At 52.4% G+C, this 16050-nt stretch overlaps 1 protein-coding gene across 2 annotated transcripts in view; it reads left to right on the top strand.

The window, feature by feature from the left end:
• The window catches only part of NEGR1 (neuronal growth regulator 1), a 185336-nt gene that overhangs the window by 122977 nt on the left and 46309 nt on the right, over nt 1-16050 (top strand). For both annotated transcript variants that reach the window (XM_066193034.1, XM_066193033.1), the window contains exon 5: nt 11688-11808. In XM_066193034.1, the coding sequence (XP_066049131.1) occupies nt 11688-11808 (121 nt within the window). The remainder of the gene's footprint in view (nt 1-11687; nt 11809-16050) is intronic.

Raw genomic sequence — 16050 nt, 5'->3', positions numbered from 1 at the left:
TGGGCCAAAGTGGGGAGCCCAGGCTGTTCCTGGTGCCCACCAGGGGCTCTCCCTTGGGCTGGGGGGGCCCTGGGCAAACCCTGAGTCACACCGAGGTGGAACTTTCCCGTTTCATTTTTAAATTACGGGTTTATTTTTTTATCACTCAGGCAGTGAAAGCAGCCGGGGTTTTCTGTGGCTTTACCGCTTTCATTGGAGCTCCCTGAGGGGCTCTGGGTGTGTCACCGTCACCTCCCTCCCCAGCTGCTCACATCTGCCGGGCAGGAGCAGCCAAACCCTCCCCTGAGGAAAACTTCACTTCTTTTTAACACGGAGAGAGAGCTCCGAGACCTTCCATGGCTCCCTCTCCCTCTCCACCAGCTACACATGTACATCAGCTCCAACACGCTGTCAGGGAACAGGGGTTTTCAATCAAAAAGACTGTCAGGAAAGCTGATTCACTAACAAGAAAGCTGTCAGGCTGTGACAGCTGCTGTCTTTGCAACCCCAAACAATCTGCTCGGCGCTAACTCTGACTTATGCTTCCATTTATTATCCGGCAGTAATGAGCCCTGGCCTCGGCAGCGGGTTTGGGGGCTCACCTGGCTGCCGGGGGGTTGTGCTGGGGATCAGATCTCACCCCAGCTCAGAAAAGTTCTGTTTCTGCCTTTGGAGCCCTTTCCCCGAATCCCAGTGTCGGTCCTCTCCTCGTTTTTGTGGTTGAACGTGGGTCTGGGGGTTTCTTTGCTGCTGGGAGATAAGCAGGGTGGGATTTCTGGTTTTTCCCCGTTGTGCTGGATAATGGATTTCAGATGGGACACAACGTGTTTATCCACAGAAACGAGTGAAGGAATCGGGGCTTCGTTTATCCCAGGACCTCAGAGACCACAGAGATCCCGCCCTGGGGAGGAGCTCAGGGCTCAGGTGGCTGCTGCTGTCCAGGTGCCAGCACTGCCAACCTGTAAAATGAAAAAACAGGACGAGCACCTTCACCTCTCCCTCGATCAAGGTGTTCCAGCTCCGTCTCACCATCCCTAAATGTTCTTTGCTGCACTTCTGGCTGGTTATTGCGAGCCTGGCCCGTGACAGAGCTGGGCTGGAGCTGATTCCTCTCCCCTCCCGCCCTGAATATTCATGTTTCCCAGTAAACCACCCTCTGCAGCTCTGCTGAGCCCAATTCCTTCTGTCCCCCTGACCCTTGGGGGTTCTCAGCCCGTGGGGCACCCCTGGGAGGTCCTGGCCAGGTGTGATCCCAAGTTTTCAGGTGACATCTCCATAAACTCCTCAGGGAGCTGCAGGGCGCAGCCAGGGCTCAGGGCTCTGGTGGTGCCTGTGCTGGGGTTCGGGGTCACCGGTTTGGGGTTTGGGGCCTGGGCACTGCGCAGGGCGACCCCAAGAAGGCGCCCCTGCTGGGGTTTGTCCCTGCCCCGGGTGGCCCCTGCCTTCCCTGCCCCTGTGGGGCTGCAGGGGGCTCTGCCTGCCCTCCCCACCCACCCTCAGCGACTTGGCTTTTTACTTCCCAAACTTTCTCTCCTTGGAAAACCACCAGCTCGCTTTAATTCATTTTTCTTCTCGGCTTTCCTGCCAAAAGATCTCCTCAGTAATTCCTGGAATTCGTTGAAGTCCGTTGCTTTTCTCTTCCCTGGAGGGAGGGAGGGAGGGGGGCAGCGAAGGCAAAGCGCTGCTGTCAGTCCCAGCCAGGCTCGGGGCCAGCTGTCCCTGCTGGGCTGGCACAGAGGTGTGCCACTGTCCCTGTCCCTGTCCCTGTCCCTTCTCCTGCCCCTCAGGGCCCCTCGGGGCTGCTGGCACTGGTTTGTCCCTGCTGGGCACGCGGGGACTCCCAGTTCTGGTGTGCAAACCAATCACCTCTGGGTGTTTGTCCGGCTGGGCTCTGTCACCTCCTGGGGACGGTGGTGACACTGACCAAGGGTCTCGTGGCTCTGGGGTGCTCCTGTCCCACTTGTCCCCCTCAGGTTCTGAGGTTCCTGACGGTGGGAAGTGCCGGGGGCAGAGCGGTTTGCTCACTGGGACATCCCCACACGGCAGGAATTGCTCTGTCACACGGGGCTGGGCACGGGCACAGGGAGGAGAGAATGACAGAATCCTGGAATCACAGAATCCTGGAATATCCCGGGCTGGGAGTGACCCACAGGGATCACGGATCCACCCCTGGCCCTGCACTGGACAATCCCCAAATCCCACCCTGGGCATCCCTGGAGTCCAACCCCTCCCGGAGCTCTGGGGCCGTGCCCATTCCTTCCCTGGGGATCTGGGCAGTGCCAGCACCCTCGGCGGGAAGAACCTTTCCCAAAATCCACCCCAAACCCCTCCTGGCGCAGCTGGGAGTGGGGAGCACCCCCTGCCCCGGGCCCAGGGCTGCCTGCAGGATCTGCTGCGCCCCTGCCAGGGCTCCCAATCCACCTTTGGTCCCGGATTTTGCCGCAGGGACACGATCCCAGCGCGGGGCCGGAGCTGCACTCCTGGGATGCTGCTCGGGGAAGGGTTTGTGCTCCCACGCTGGAGCGGCTCCTTTACCCGGGGATCAAACCGCGTTTACAGCGCTGCCTTAAAGGGAATAGGGGCAGAAAAGCGCTTTGCTGGAAAAGAAAAGGATTAAAGAGATGCAGCGGTGAGATAAACCCCGACGGACAGGGAAACAAAGCGGCTCCTCCAACTTGCCTTTTCTTCTGCAGCTCCCTCGAGGTCTTTGTTTGCTTTGCTGCTTTTGGGGAGGCTTCACTGAGTTCTTTCCTCCTCTTTTTATTTATCCCTGAAATACCTGTAAAACAGGTTGTCCGGATTTCCTGTCTGGCGGCCTGTTATTTATGAACTATTATTTTGTGCTGCTGATTTTTACGTTTTTCCACCCGCACAACAATGGCTGGCGGGTTTTAAGCTTTGCACTCAGCACCGGGAGGTTTTTCTGTCCAAACACATAAATGGCACAACAGGCAGGGATTTGGGGGCACACGAGGAAATCCACGAGCTGGAGGTGAGGGAGAGAGGAGCAGGTTTTGGGGGGCAGATGGAACAGATCCCACACAGGGATTTGGGGGGATACACTGCAATCCACCAGCTGGAGCTGAGCGAGGAGCAGGCTTTGGGAAGATGAGACAGATCCCGCACAGGGATTTGGGGGCACACGAGGAAATCCATGAGCTGGAGGTGAGGCAGAGAGGAGCAGGTTTTGGGGGGCAGAGGTGCTCTGTGACATCCCAGGTCCCACACAGGGATCCTGAGGCCCCTCTCTCCCTGGGGGCTGACACAATTGTTCAGTTAATCCACACTGAAATACAGGGGTGGGAAAGGGAAAGGCTGAGTGGGAAAGGGGAAAATGAAGGGAGGTGCATTTAGATGGGATCTTGGGAAGGGATTTCTTGCTGGGCTGGAATTCCCAGAGCAGCTGTGGCTGCCCCTGGATCCCTGGCAGTGCCCAAGGCCAGGCTGGACACTGGGCTTGGAGCAGCCTGGGACAGCGGGAGGTGTCCCTGGGACAGTGGAGGTGTCCCTGCCCATGGCAGGGCTGGGAATGGGATGGGATTTAAGGTCCCTCCCAACCCAAACCAGCCTGGGTGTTGGAATTCTCACCAAGCCAGGTGGTTTTAGCTCCACGAGGGTCCAACACACTCTGAGGGCCTCCAGCACCTCACAGAAAATGGCTTAAAATAATTAGTGAGGCGGCATGATCGAGTGTGTCTTGAAAAAGCAAAAAGGTTTTAATTAAAGAAGAAAATAATATAAAACAAAAGAACAGAAGCCACACACAGTGCAGGGACAGGTCCCACACACCTGTTACAACACCCCAAAAATGCGCTGAGAAGCCTCGTGCCCTTTCCTTAAATATTGAATTATTTAGGTGGAGTTTTTTTGGGTAAACAACCCAATAGAAAATAGCTGCATTTCTGAGGAACAGGTAAAAACAAAAAAACAAACAACAACAACAACAACAACAACAAAAACAACCCCAACAAAACAACAAAAAAAAAAACCACAAAAAAAACCCCAAACAAAACAAAACAGAAAAAACCCCAACTATCGGTGTTTTTGTCTCAGCACTGAGCCAATTACTGTCAGGAGAGCAAACTTCTAAAGTTCTTCCCTTGCAGGGATGCATTTCCCGCAGCCAGCAAGTATTTTCCGTGCAGGGAAAAGTTTAAGACTGACCCCTTGGATTTCTCACGAGGAAAAGCACCCCGGAATTCCCACACCCTCCTGGCAGCGATTGGCTCAGCACCAGCACAAGAACAGGGATTGGGCTCGGAGGGTTTAACTCAAACCCCCTTGGTGGTCTCATCGACAGCAAGCGGAATTGTCCCTCCTGAAACAGCCAGTGTTTCGGAAGGGGCCCGAAGAAAGGAAAGGGCTGTTTGGAGTGTTTTAGCAGGGTGCCAGAGGTATCCTGGGACACCCCTGCTCGGCTTTTCGTTTGTTTTCTACAGCGTTTGTTATTTTGTTATTTTTTTCTTTATTACACCTTTTGCTTTACAGAAAGAAAAGACTGTTTACCTCTTACCTCTGAAGAGCAGCCTGGCTGAAATGAATTTTTGCCACTTCTCTGCAAAGGCTGGGCCCTCAGAGACTGATACATTCACACCTGGTTTATGACACTCTGACCATGTGCTGGCCTGTGTCATTCCCTTAAAACCCCTACGGTGAAACTGGAACCCTTTTCCTTGCAGGGAAAACATCTGCCTGGTCTTGGGGGGTGCAATCCCACATCTGGGGTTCTGTGAAAAGCCCCAAAAGAGACCCCGTGTTCCACCCAGAGCCGGATTCTCCCCACATCTCCCGTGCTTGCATGTAAAACTTATGGAAATGTGCGTGCCAGGACCGCGCCTCTGATAAAACCACCGAGAAAATCTGGGATAAATCAGCCTGGTGGCTGTTCCAGCCGTGTCCCTGGAACGTTCCTGCGTTTGCAGAGAAGGTTCCGACGTGAGGAGCCGTCATTAAACCGCCCCATTAATCCGGGCAGAGGCAGGGCTGCTGCTGCTGCTCTGAATAAATCAGGAAAATTGAATAATCCAGAGTATGGAAAGCCCATCTTAATTATCTAAAGTACAAGTAAAGCTGTCTGGCTTGTTACTGTGTTGGTAAAACACTCGGAGGGTGAATACAGAGAGAAGAATATATTTGAATATACATTATTCAAGATATAATATCGCTGATATCTGGGGGTTTTTCTGAGCACAAAACACGTCTCAGAAAACCTGTTCTCTTACCTGGAATTTTTTATCTTAGCACCCCCGGAAAGCAATTTCACTAACAAAAGATGACATTAGGATGCCAAATTAAAAGCTGATGAAAACAGGGCAAATAAAAGATCTTTTTTCTTTTTTTGCCTTGACATTTACAATTAATGCCACAGAAATGTTGGTTTAATCAGACAATATGGGGGCTCACAAAGGTGAAATTGAAAGTTTCCAGCCCTGAATGCTTGTGTAAAAGTTAATAAATTCAGCTCGCAATCATTATGCACATGCTAGTTATAATAATTTACTGTCCATACCAAACCTTTATAAGCATTGTAATTAAATATAAAATGCACATTAGAATTATAATGAGTAATTAGGGCAACATAACTAATGTGCATAAAAGTCCCGAAGCTCATTAAAATGTGAGGAGAGGAAACCTGCTGGAGCCGGGGTGGGGGCATTCCCTGGGCCTGGTTTAGCTCCTCCTTTAGACACTTGGAAGAAAAATGGGAATATTTGGGATGGGGACGGAGTTCAACAGGTTTTTGGGTTGTTTCTGAACAGAACTTCAGGGGTAAATTTTGGATTTCCACGTGAAGGGAGCTCAGATGTGCAGAGTCAGAACCAGGGACTGGTTTGGGATGGGAGAAACCCTAAATCCCCTCTCATCCCATCCCTGCCGTGAGATGTGTAGATTTTTATTTTATTTTATTTTATTTTATTTTATTTTATTTTATTTTATTTTATTTTATTTTATTTTATATTTTATCTTATTTTATTTTATTTTATTTTGTTAGAGTGGGAATTAAATGAGTGAGATGGTATTTTTGTTTGAATTTAGATGTTTATTAATTCGTATTTATATTACATTAATTAATTATTTATATTTATGCTTATTACATTACTAATAATTTTTGTTCATTACAATATTAAATTATTTATATTATTTATATATTAATGATAAATATTATTTATATTATATATTTAATTCTCTAAATTGGGAGTTTTACAGTACTTTTCGTTAATAAAATAAAACTGGAGACGTATTTTTAATAAGGCTTTTTATAGATAAATTGTTTAATTAAGAAGTGACACAAATTATTATTACTTTTAACTTAATAACTAATTACTTGTAATTTGCAATGTGGAGTTTTTTATTTAATTACAAAATACTATTTAGATTTTCGAGGAAGAAGTTGAAAAGGGAGGACTAGCTTTTGCTTTAAAACTTTTCTTTTTCTTTTTTATATATACTATATTTTAAAACTTTAAACTTTAAGGGTTGTTTTACTATGTGATAGTACAAACTTTTATTTAAATTACACACTTACAATCCTAATTTTATCATTCAGTTTTGGGAGCCTTTTCCACGGCCTCAGGTCACTGCAGTGTTTGCCTGGGGGTCAGAGCCTGTGAGCGCAGAGAGTCTGGAATTCCCAGTGCCCGGGGTTCCAGCAGGAGGGTGGCACCTGCCTGGGTCCCGTGTGGTGACACCACCGAGTCCTTGGGGACACCTGGCACTGCCCAGACCCCTCCCGAGGGATCCATCAATCTGCACTTTGCGGTAATAAAGGCGTGTTTGGGCTCAGGGCCAGCTGGCCCTGCCGTGTCCCACGGGGACAGACGCGCAGGACATCGGGGACACTCCGGCAGCGCTCCCAGCACCCACCCCAAACCCTCTCCCAGCAAGGCACTTAGAGGCCCTGGGGGAACTGCAGTTAAATCGGTTCCTGTCGCTCATTCCCCAGGCAGAAATTCGGTGTTCCTTTGAAGTGCCCTGCTCGGCAGGGATGGACCACGGCAGGAGACGGAACACGGGGCCGCCGTGGGGAGGAGAACCTCCGGATCTGAGTCACGGGAGCCAGCGCCGCTGACAGATAATCACATTCCCCCTCCATCATTTTGTGTAACCGCTATTTAGGAGACCCAGAAATGACAAATACGCTTTAAATTACTAGTTTTGCAGCGCGGCTTTCTTGTTAACATCCCCGCTAGGTTTTACTGCGGTGTCTCATCGAGGCGCTGATTTGGCTGGATTATCCCGCCCCGGGAGCCGCGGGGGGCTGTCACCCCGTTCCCTCCTCCTGCAGCCTGTCCCGGCGGGGCTGTGCCAGCCTTCCCTCCCTCCTGCCGCTCGGGATCTCGGAGCCGGGCTGTCATTTCCCTGCTGGATTTTTATTGTCATTTCTAACGAGGTGCTCCGCGCACACCCTCGGACCACAGGGGCTGCTCAGCGGGATCCCCTTCCCACAGCTGCCCGAGGAGCTGGAATCTCGCTTTTCCCTCTCCTCCCTTCAGCCTCAGCTTCTTTTTTAACCGGATTTCTCCTCCCGGTTGTTTGTCCGTTCCCCTTCCAGAGCAGAGCTCGGTGAGCAGCAGGTTTGGGCTGTGGGATTTCACCTGGACCTGCTCAGTCTGCCCGGTGTTATAAAATGCAGATTATCAAGTTGGCTTTCCGTAAATATTGGGAAGAATATTAATGTATAATTGCACTGTATTGTGTTTTGTTAATGGAGTTCAGGAAGGTGGTGAATGTATTTTCTGATTGTGACAGAGTGTGGATGGTAGAAAGACGAAGTCAAAAAGTATGGGGGAAAAGTCGTCGCCTTGTGACCCTGCATAAAGGTGGCCGGATTTCTAGTTTTTTACTCAAAATAAAAACAACCAAGACCCCTGTTACCAGACAGAGTGGAGCCACTCACAAATAAATCTATCAAATAAAATGATGGGAGATACTTAAAACAGAAAAGAATGTCTTAATTTCTATTGAATATATAGAACAGCAATCCTTAAAACACAGTAATTGGAAAAAAAAAAAAAAAAGGGCGTGCTTTCTGGTGAGGCACCCCAGCTAGAACATTTGCCCTTTCTGTCTCCTAATTGCCTATTTTAATTTTTTTTATCAAATTTTTTGGCTCCCTGATGGGTGCTCCAGGAGCACGGCTGCATCCCACAGTTTGTCTTTAGCCTAAAAGCCGTAATTTCGTGATTTATTTCATAATTTGACCTGACAGTGATAAATCCGGGAGACGGTGGCTCCAACAATCTCCACTCTGTCTTTCCGTGCCTGCATCAACCAGGGATTTCCTGCAGCGGGGAACATCGATCTCAGCTCTTGTTCCGAACAAACAGGAGCTGAAATCCTCCTCGGAGGGCGATCTGAGAAAATTCCCTCCTCAGAAGCTTTCCAGCGGTTTCCAAGCCGGCAGCAGAGCCTGGGATTGCTGTTTGGAGCTGGGATGCAGCTGGCCTCCCCTCCCAGCTGCCCGAGGAGCAGCAGCGAGCTGCACCTTTTCATGCACCGCTTCCTCCCCAAACACATTGTCGGGAACGTTCTGCTTTTGTGCGAGAAACAACCAACCAAAACCAAACCCGAAAGCCCCAAAACACCGAGGGGAAGGCGAGCAGGCCCGGGGGGAAGCAGCAAGGTGGTGATTCTCAAAAACAAAAGTGACTCAGGCCTTCGCTCATCCCTCATTTGCTGCTCCAGAGGGGCTGAGTGGGAATGTTTCACTCGTCCCCTGTTGTTTTTACGGAGCGACAAAAGCAATCTGTATTTTTTTCTTACGCAGATTGTGGAGACGCAGTCATGCAAATCGCTTCTACATTTATTATCCCCTTAAAATTTTAATGTTACCGGGTGGGAGCTGAAGAATTCGCGGGCTGGCTTGTTGCAATCTTTGTGTGAGGAAGTTGGAGGCAGAGTCTGGCGGTCTGTGAGTCTGATCTGAGGGAGGATGGGAGCGGTGGAAGAGGGAGGAGGCTCTGGTTTAACCCCAGGTGAAGCTCCCTCACGCAGCGTTGTTAAAATCAGGAATTGTGCCGAGTGCTGGGGTGTGTTTGCTGTCCCTGGCCACGACAGCTGCATTCCCAGGAGATTCCTGCTGTGAGGGAGGGGACGGTGGCTGTCACTGCTCTGCCATGCTGCCCCAGGCCCAGAAAACATTGCCACCTGTGTCACAGAGCAGGGGTCGGTCACTCAAACTCCTTCCAAGGAGTGGGAAAAGCTGGGTTTACAGGAAACATTGTCACCTGTGTCACAAAACAGGGTTTGGTCACTCAAACACCTTCCAAGGAGTGGGAAAAGCTGGATGTACGGAAAACACTTTCACCTGTGTCACGAAGGGAGGTCTGGTCACTCAAACACCTTCCAAGGAGTGTCAAAAGCTGGGTTTACAGAAAACCATGTCTTCACAAAGGGAGGTTCAGTCGCTCAAACTCATTCCAAGGACTGGGAAGAGCAGGATTTAAAGGAAACATTGTCACCTGTGTCACAGAGTGGGGTTTGGTCACTCAAACACCTCCCAGGGACTGTCCAAAGCCGGGTTTGCCCTGCCTCTGTGGGAGTGAGGCTTTGCAGAGCTGGGTGCCAGGGGCACTGCCCAGGGTAAAGCTCACCAGGAAAACCCCGTCAGAAGGGCTAGGGATGACTCACGGGGAATCCGGGAATGCAAAAGGCAGCGCAGAGGACAGGGATGCAGAGACAAGGCTGCACGAGGGTTCAGCAGCTCCCAGTCGCTGAGTGTTTACGGTTTACACAGCGATCTGATGGGGTTCACTGCAATTACAGCAGTGCTAAACTACAGATCCGAGATAGCTGCGCCCATCCCATCATCATCCATTCACACCCAGGTGAAACCAGGCGCGCACGCGTTTCCAGGGGTGGAAATATCCCAAATTCCCCGTGGTTCATTCCCTTTGCGCCAGAGGCGTGCGGGGGTGTGTGGGGCTCACTCAGCACTGCTGCCCTGGGGCTGGAAGATGCTCCCTGCGGCCACCCCCAAACTTCCATCCTGGCCATGACCCAAGCCAGCAGCTCCCGGGCTTTTCTTCCCGGCTTTTCTGAGAGCTCCTGGCAGGCTCAGGCTGGGCTGGGCTGGCCCAGGGACCCTGCAGCACCCAGGGCTTCAGCAAATGCTAGATGTTACAGCAACTTGTTTAGAAAAACCGAGCTTTGTCAAAATATCGTCAGTCTAGTTTGAAGCAGCTGACTGACTAATGCCTGTTCTAAATTTCCATGGCGAGTGCAGCACCCTGAGGTTTGCTTTTAGGATGGAGCTGGGCAGAGATTGTTTGTATAAATGAACAGCCATGATCCCAAGCCCTTCAGCTGCTAGCTGGGAAAACCAGCTGATGAAGCTGTAAGGAATTGTGGGAGAATCCAAGCATTGCACTGGAATGAAGTATTGAGTCAGGAAATAGTTACTATTAATTAGAAAATGTGTGGTTTTGAACAGCAGTCGGACTAAAACCCGGGATGAAATCTCCTATTCACATTTACCTTCAGGTTCAAGGCCAGTGCCAAGTACTCAGGTTGCTGTGAATTTCCTTCTGGGGTTCTTTCAGCCTCTGCATTCTGTGGCTGAACTTTTGAGAGACACTGGAAATACTTGTGACATGCCAGCGTTAAAAAGGGACTTTCTGCAGTTTATCATTTGTGAATGTGTGAAAACAGGAGTCATCGATCCAGTACAGAATTGTACAAGGCCAAGTATAAATACAGAGAGAGGGGGAATCGCACTTTTGGATGTCTTAACAGGATGGGTGGAGGGTGCAAAAGGGTCGGGATGCTCAGGGTATTTGTGCTGGATGTGCTTTATCCTGTTTGAACACCCTGGAGTGATGGGCCAGGTCTGAGCTGGGGGAGCAGCACCAGGCAGAGCTCCACGTGCCCATAAACACCTTAAAGCGACATCTGGCGAGCTGCTGGGGGAAAAAAACCCAAACAAACAGATTTTTATTTATAAGTGATGCGGTTTGGGTTTTTACGGCGTTTTTGATGATGCACGTAAATTATTGTTTAAAAACCAGGGAACGTAAAGAGTTCCAGGAGGAGGCAGTTGTTGCCTTTGATAATCTCTTTCCCGAGGAATTTGCTGCGTCTCATTTTCAGCTGGCAACGGGAAATCCTGACAATTTGCTTTTCATCTTCGCGTGTGTCTGTAGTTCTGAGCTCAAAAAAGTTTATGACTATTTACGATGTTTGCCGTTTAAAAAGACAAAATGCACGTACTGAACCAGCTCCATGTGCAGGGGAATGACGGGGAAAGTCGCTTTTCTCGGATGGTTGCGGTCGGCTCATAATTTTGGAGGTTTATCCCTTCGCTCTGAGATGTCCAAGGCCACCTGAGCTGTGGGTCTGGGGGTGTTTGCAGCTGATACAGGAGGTGAGAGGTGCTGGGCACCCTGAGGTGACAGGGGCTCCTGGGAGCCCCTCAGTGCCCCGGGGCTGGGGCTTCAGGACTGAAACACTGACAGAGAATTAAATTAATCGGGCTGTGTTGGGTGCCTGCTGGAGAAAGCCGCGTTTCCAGGACTGGATTGCTCTCCCTCCCCGTCTCAGCTGGGTTTGCACACAGGCACACGGAGCAGGACCTGCACTGTGGGGTCATTCTCACTCTGCTGCAGCACCAGGAGCTGGAGGAATCCCCTCGGCAGCAGGAGGGGCAGCAGCGTTGGGTGGACCTGCCTGTCCAGATGCCAATGTCCCTTCTCACGATTCTTATTTTTCAGTTGCCCCCACAATTCAGGAACTTAAATCCAGCGGTGTGGTGCTTGGAGGGAACGGCCTGATCCGGTGCGAAGGTGCAGGAGTGCCTGCCCCGCTCTTTGAGTGGTTCAAAGGAGAGAGGAAGTAAGTAGCCACTGCTCTGCCCACCCCTCGTGTGCCAGGGCTGCTGCCAGCCTGGGGCTGCCCCGGGGGCCCATCCCAGCCCCCCCCAGCTCGGGGAGCTGCCCCGTGCCTCCTGTGCCGTCAGGGTGGAGATTGCAAACGTGGAACTCCAGCCTTTGGCACTGGGGGAAACCTCCAGGAAGGGTTCTTGTGTAATTTGTCTTCCTCAGCTCGGAGAGCAGGGCTGTGAGCTGCTGTGAGTGGGGCCCTGGCTGTGTTCCCTGGGGCAGCAGAGGGGCCAGGGGAGCACTGAACCCCAAAACCTGGCCCTGCGCTCTGGGTTTGTGTGCAGCCCTCTGCCCCTCAGGGCCACGGGGGCTGTGGGGCGGCAGCAGATCCCTGCAGGGTCACCTCTATTCCAGAGGCAGCTCCCTGAGCAGGGAGGAGGTTTTCTCTTGGCCAGGACGTTCTGGTTTGCAGCTCTGGGCTTGTGCAGGGGCTCGTTTCTCTTGTGCTCACACGCTGGTGCAAAAGCAGGTGGATTTTGTCCCTTGGAGCTGGGGGGCTTTGGGAACTTCCCAGCTCCCGAGTGCTGGGTTTGTTCAGCTCGAACATCCCACGAAACCTGGGAGCTGGCAGGAGAATATTAATGACCCTTTTTCACAGGGAGCCATCTGTCAGCTCCTGCCTCAGCTGCTCCCCTCCTGCAGCACGAGCTGCTGTCCTCCTCCCGCTCTGCTGAGCCCCTGCACCCCAGCACATCCCAAAGCTTCTCCTGACCTGCTCTCTCCTGTGTGGCCTGGGACTGTTCCTCCTGTGCTGGTGAAATCCATCTGCCCCCGTTTCCACGGCTGCTGCTGGCTGTGCTGTGCCCATCCCGGGGGCAGCTCCAGCACAAATTCCCTTTCCTGTGGGAATATTTCAGAACAGCTTCTGGCACTCTGGGTTCCGTTAGCAGCTCCCAGCACGCAGTGACGACACACTGGTCACCTCTGTGTCCATGGCTCTGCCCAGACTCTCTGCTGAGCACCTTCAGTGCCACGGCGGCAGCAGGAGAGGCTGAGCAGAGCAGCTCAGGACACCCAGGCTGTGCTGCTGCTCCTGCTGGGGCTGGTGTTCCACCTCAGCAGGAAAAGCTCTGTCCTGCTGGGTCCTGCTGGGTCCTGCTGGGTCCTGCTGGGTCCTGCTGGGCCCTGCTGGGTCCTGCTGGGTCCTGCTGGGTCCTGCTGAGCTCTGCTGGGTCCTGCTGGGTCCTGCTGGGTCCTGCTGCTCAGACATTGGGTTCAATCTGACGCTCCATCCTTTCAGGATGATCCTTGGGGGTCCCTCCCAGCTCAGGGGATGCTGTGGGCTCCTGTTGGGACACGACTGCAGAGGTGCTGGGGATCTCTGAGCCCCATCCCCTGCAGGGAAGAGGAAAACACCCACAGGTGGGGTTGTGGGGGGGCTGGTTTTGGATCCAGTGTCTCCCCTCTGCCTCTGGATGATGGGCAGCCAGCTCAGGGTGAACCCTGGCTAACACAGGATGAGCCCTGGCCAGCAAAGGATGAGCCCTGGCTAGCACAGGATCAACTTTGACCAGCTCAGGATGAACTTTGGTCAGCTCAGGGTGAACCCTGGCTAGCACAGGATGAATTTGGCCAGCTCAGGATGAGCCTTGACCAGCTCAGGATGAACCTTGGCCAGCTCAGGATGAACCCTGGCTAGCACAGGATGAACCTTGGCCAGCTCAGGATGAACCCTGGCTAGCACAGGATGAACCTTGGCTAACAGAGGATGAACCCTGGCTAGCACAGGATGAACTTTGGCCAGCTCAGGATGAACCCTGGCTAGCACAGGATGAACCTTGGCCAGCTCAGGATGAGCCTTGACCAGCTCAGGATGAACTTTGGCCAGCTCAGGATGAACCCTGGCTAGCACAGGATGAACTTTGGCCAGCTCAGGATGAACCCTGGATAGCACAGGATGAATTTGGCCAGCTCAGGATGAGCCTTGACCAGCTCAGGATGAACCCTGGCTAACAGAGGATGAGCCCTGGCTAGCACAGGATGAACTTTGGCTAGCAGAGGATGAACTCTGGCTAGCACATGGTGAGCTTTGGCCATCCCAGGCAGTGCTCTGGTGCAGAGCCCAGGAGGTCCAGCTCTCAGAGGGAGCTCCCAGCAGCACCTCCATCCCCCTGCAGATAATTCCAGCCGCATCCATGGCTGGGTTCACACCCTGGGACTGACATCCTGCTGCATTCTCGGTGACACAACAGAGAGGAGCCCGTGTTGTTCAGATCCTCCTGGGCTGGGCCTCCTCCTGTTTGGAAATCTGCATGGATTGCTCAGTAAACGAGCAGTGGGAGCCAGCCCTGGGATCATAACCGTGTGTGCAGTGTCTGAAACAGGCTTTTGGGGGTGGAAACGGCATTGCTGGTACTGTGAGATGAATGCAAATCCAAACCCACCATTGCCAGGCCCCAGGGACCACCTCATCATGAAATAACCATTAAAGCTAAACACGGAGGCAGTAACAGACTGCTCCGAGTTAAAGTTATTGCTCTGCGAGAGCAGAGAGGGCTAATTCTGCCTGATCACCCAGCTCCCAGGAGCTCTGCTCACCAACTCCCCACAGGTGCTGCTGCACAGGGTGGGGAGAGCTGGGGAAAATCTGGGGGAGAAGCTGGTAGGAGAATTAATCTTAAATTAACTCCTGGCAATCTTAAAATTGTCATAGAAACAACGGTTGGATTAGAAGGGGGTCTTAAAGTTTATCCCATTCCAACCCCTCTGCCATGGGCAGGGACACCTTCCTCTGTCCCAGGGTGCTCCAAACCCAATGTCCAACCTGGCTGGGGCACTGCCAGGGGTCCAGGGACTCTGCCAGGGGTCCAGGGGCTCTTCCAGGGATCCAGGGGCTCTGCCAGTGGTCCAGGGGCTCTGCCAGGGGTGGGATGGGCTGTTAGAAAGGTGTGTGGCTTTGAGGACGGTTGAGAAAGGATTCCCTGTGGGGAGCAGAGTGGCTCCACCGTGCCAGCTCCGATCCCACGCGTCTGCTCTCAGTTTGTGCTCTGGGGTCGCAGAAATTAGCGCTCAGACATTGAACAGCCACAGGGAGGAAGCCCAAAAGCCACCTAAATAAAACATTAAAATATCAATTCCCTTCTCCTCCTCAAAGCAAACAAGATTTACATTTGAAACAACAGAACTCATCATCGCGGCCTCATCAATTAGAGCAGTGCAGGTACCCGAGATGAAAGCAGAGGCAGGGCCCGGGGCTGGCACTGCTGGGGGTGCCCGGGAAACATCCCTGGAATGACAAAGGAGCTGCTTTTCCCTCTGTGAACGCCACAAAGCAAAGGGGGAAGGGAGGTGCAGGGTGGCTGCACACACCCCAAAATTCTGCTGCAGCCTGGGAGTGACGGGGCGAGGCCAGATCATAAATGATCAGTGTGTGCTCAGCCCTGAGCACTGCAGGGAGCACGGAATTCCCGAGGGGAAAAACTCTGCCCCCTGCAGCTGCACAGCCTGGGCAGGATGGGAGTCAGGAGACATCCTGCTCTGGGAATGGTGTGCTCATGGATTTGCATCTCTGCCCAGCCTCGTGAGCCCCAGAATTTCCAGCCCTGAGCACTCAGTGTCAGTAACCATGAGCCTAATCCTGACCCTAACCCTGACCCTAACCCTTAGCTTAAGCCTAACCCTGACCCTAAGCCTAAGCCTAAACCTAAGACTAAACCTAAGCCTAAGCCTAAGACTAAACCTAAGCCCAAGCCTAAGCCTAAACCTAAACCTAAGCCTGACCCTAACCCTAAGCCTGACCTAACCCTGCCCAGCAGGGACTCAGGGAGGGGATGTGGAGCAGAGGGAAGGGCCCCGAGCTGCACCCTGGGCAGCCTGGGGAAAGCAACAGGCACGGCAGGCAGACACTCAATTGTTTTGAGGCCGGTGTCACCTGTGACAGGGCATGGGGACAGCAAAAATCCCAATACTCCATTTTTTTTCTTGGAGAAAAAAGGAGTTGTGAAAAAAAATTACAGCTGAAATGGAGATGGTGCAGTGGAAAAAGCGGGTGCAAACCACAGGCCCCAGACTGGTTTGGGTTGGGGAGGACCTCAAACCCCACCCAGTGCCCCGCCCTGCCAAGGCAGGGACACCTCCCGCTGTCCCAGGGACACGTCCCCCTGTCCCAGGCTGCTCCAAGCCCAGTGTCCAGCCTGGCCTGGGACATTCCAGGGATCCAGAGGCAGCCACAGCTGCTCTGGACACCCCATGCATG

The sequence above is a fragment of the Chamaea fasciata genome, unplaced genomic scaffold (assembly GCF_029207755.1).
Source record: "Chamaea fasciata isolate MVZ Bird 193981 ecotype frontalis unplaced genomic scaffold, bChaFas1.0.hap1 SCAF_10, whole genome shotgun sequence".
Lineage (NCBI taxonomy): Eukaryota > Metazoa > Chordata > Aves > Passeriformes > Sylviidae > Chamaea > Chamaea fasciata.
This window is presented reverse-complemented; position numbering and strand designations above follow the sequence as displayed.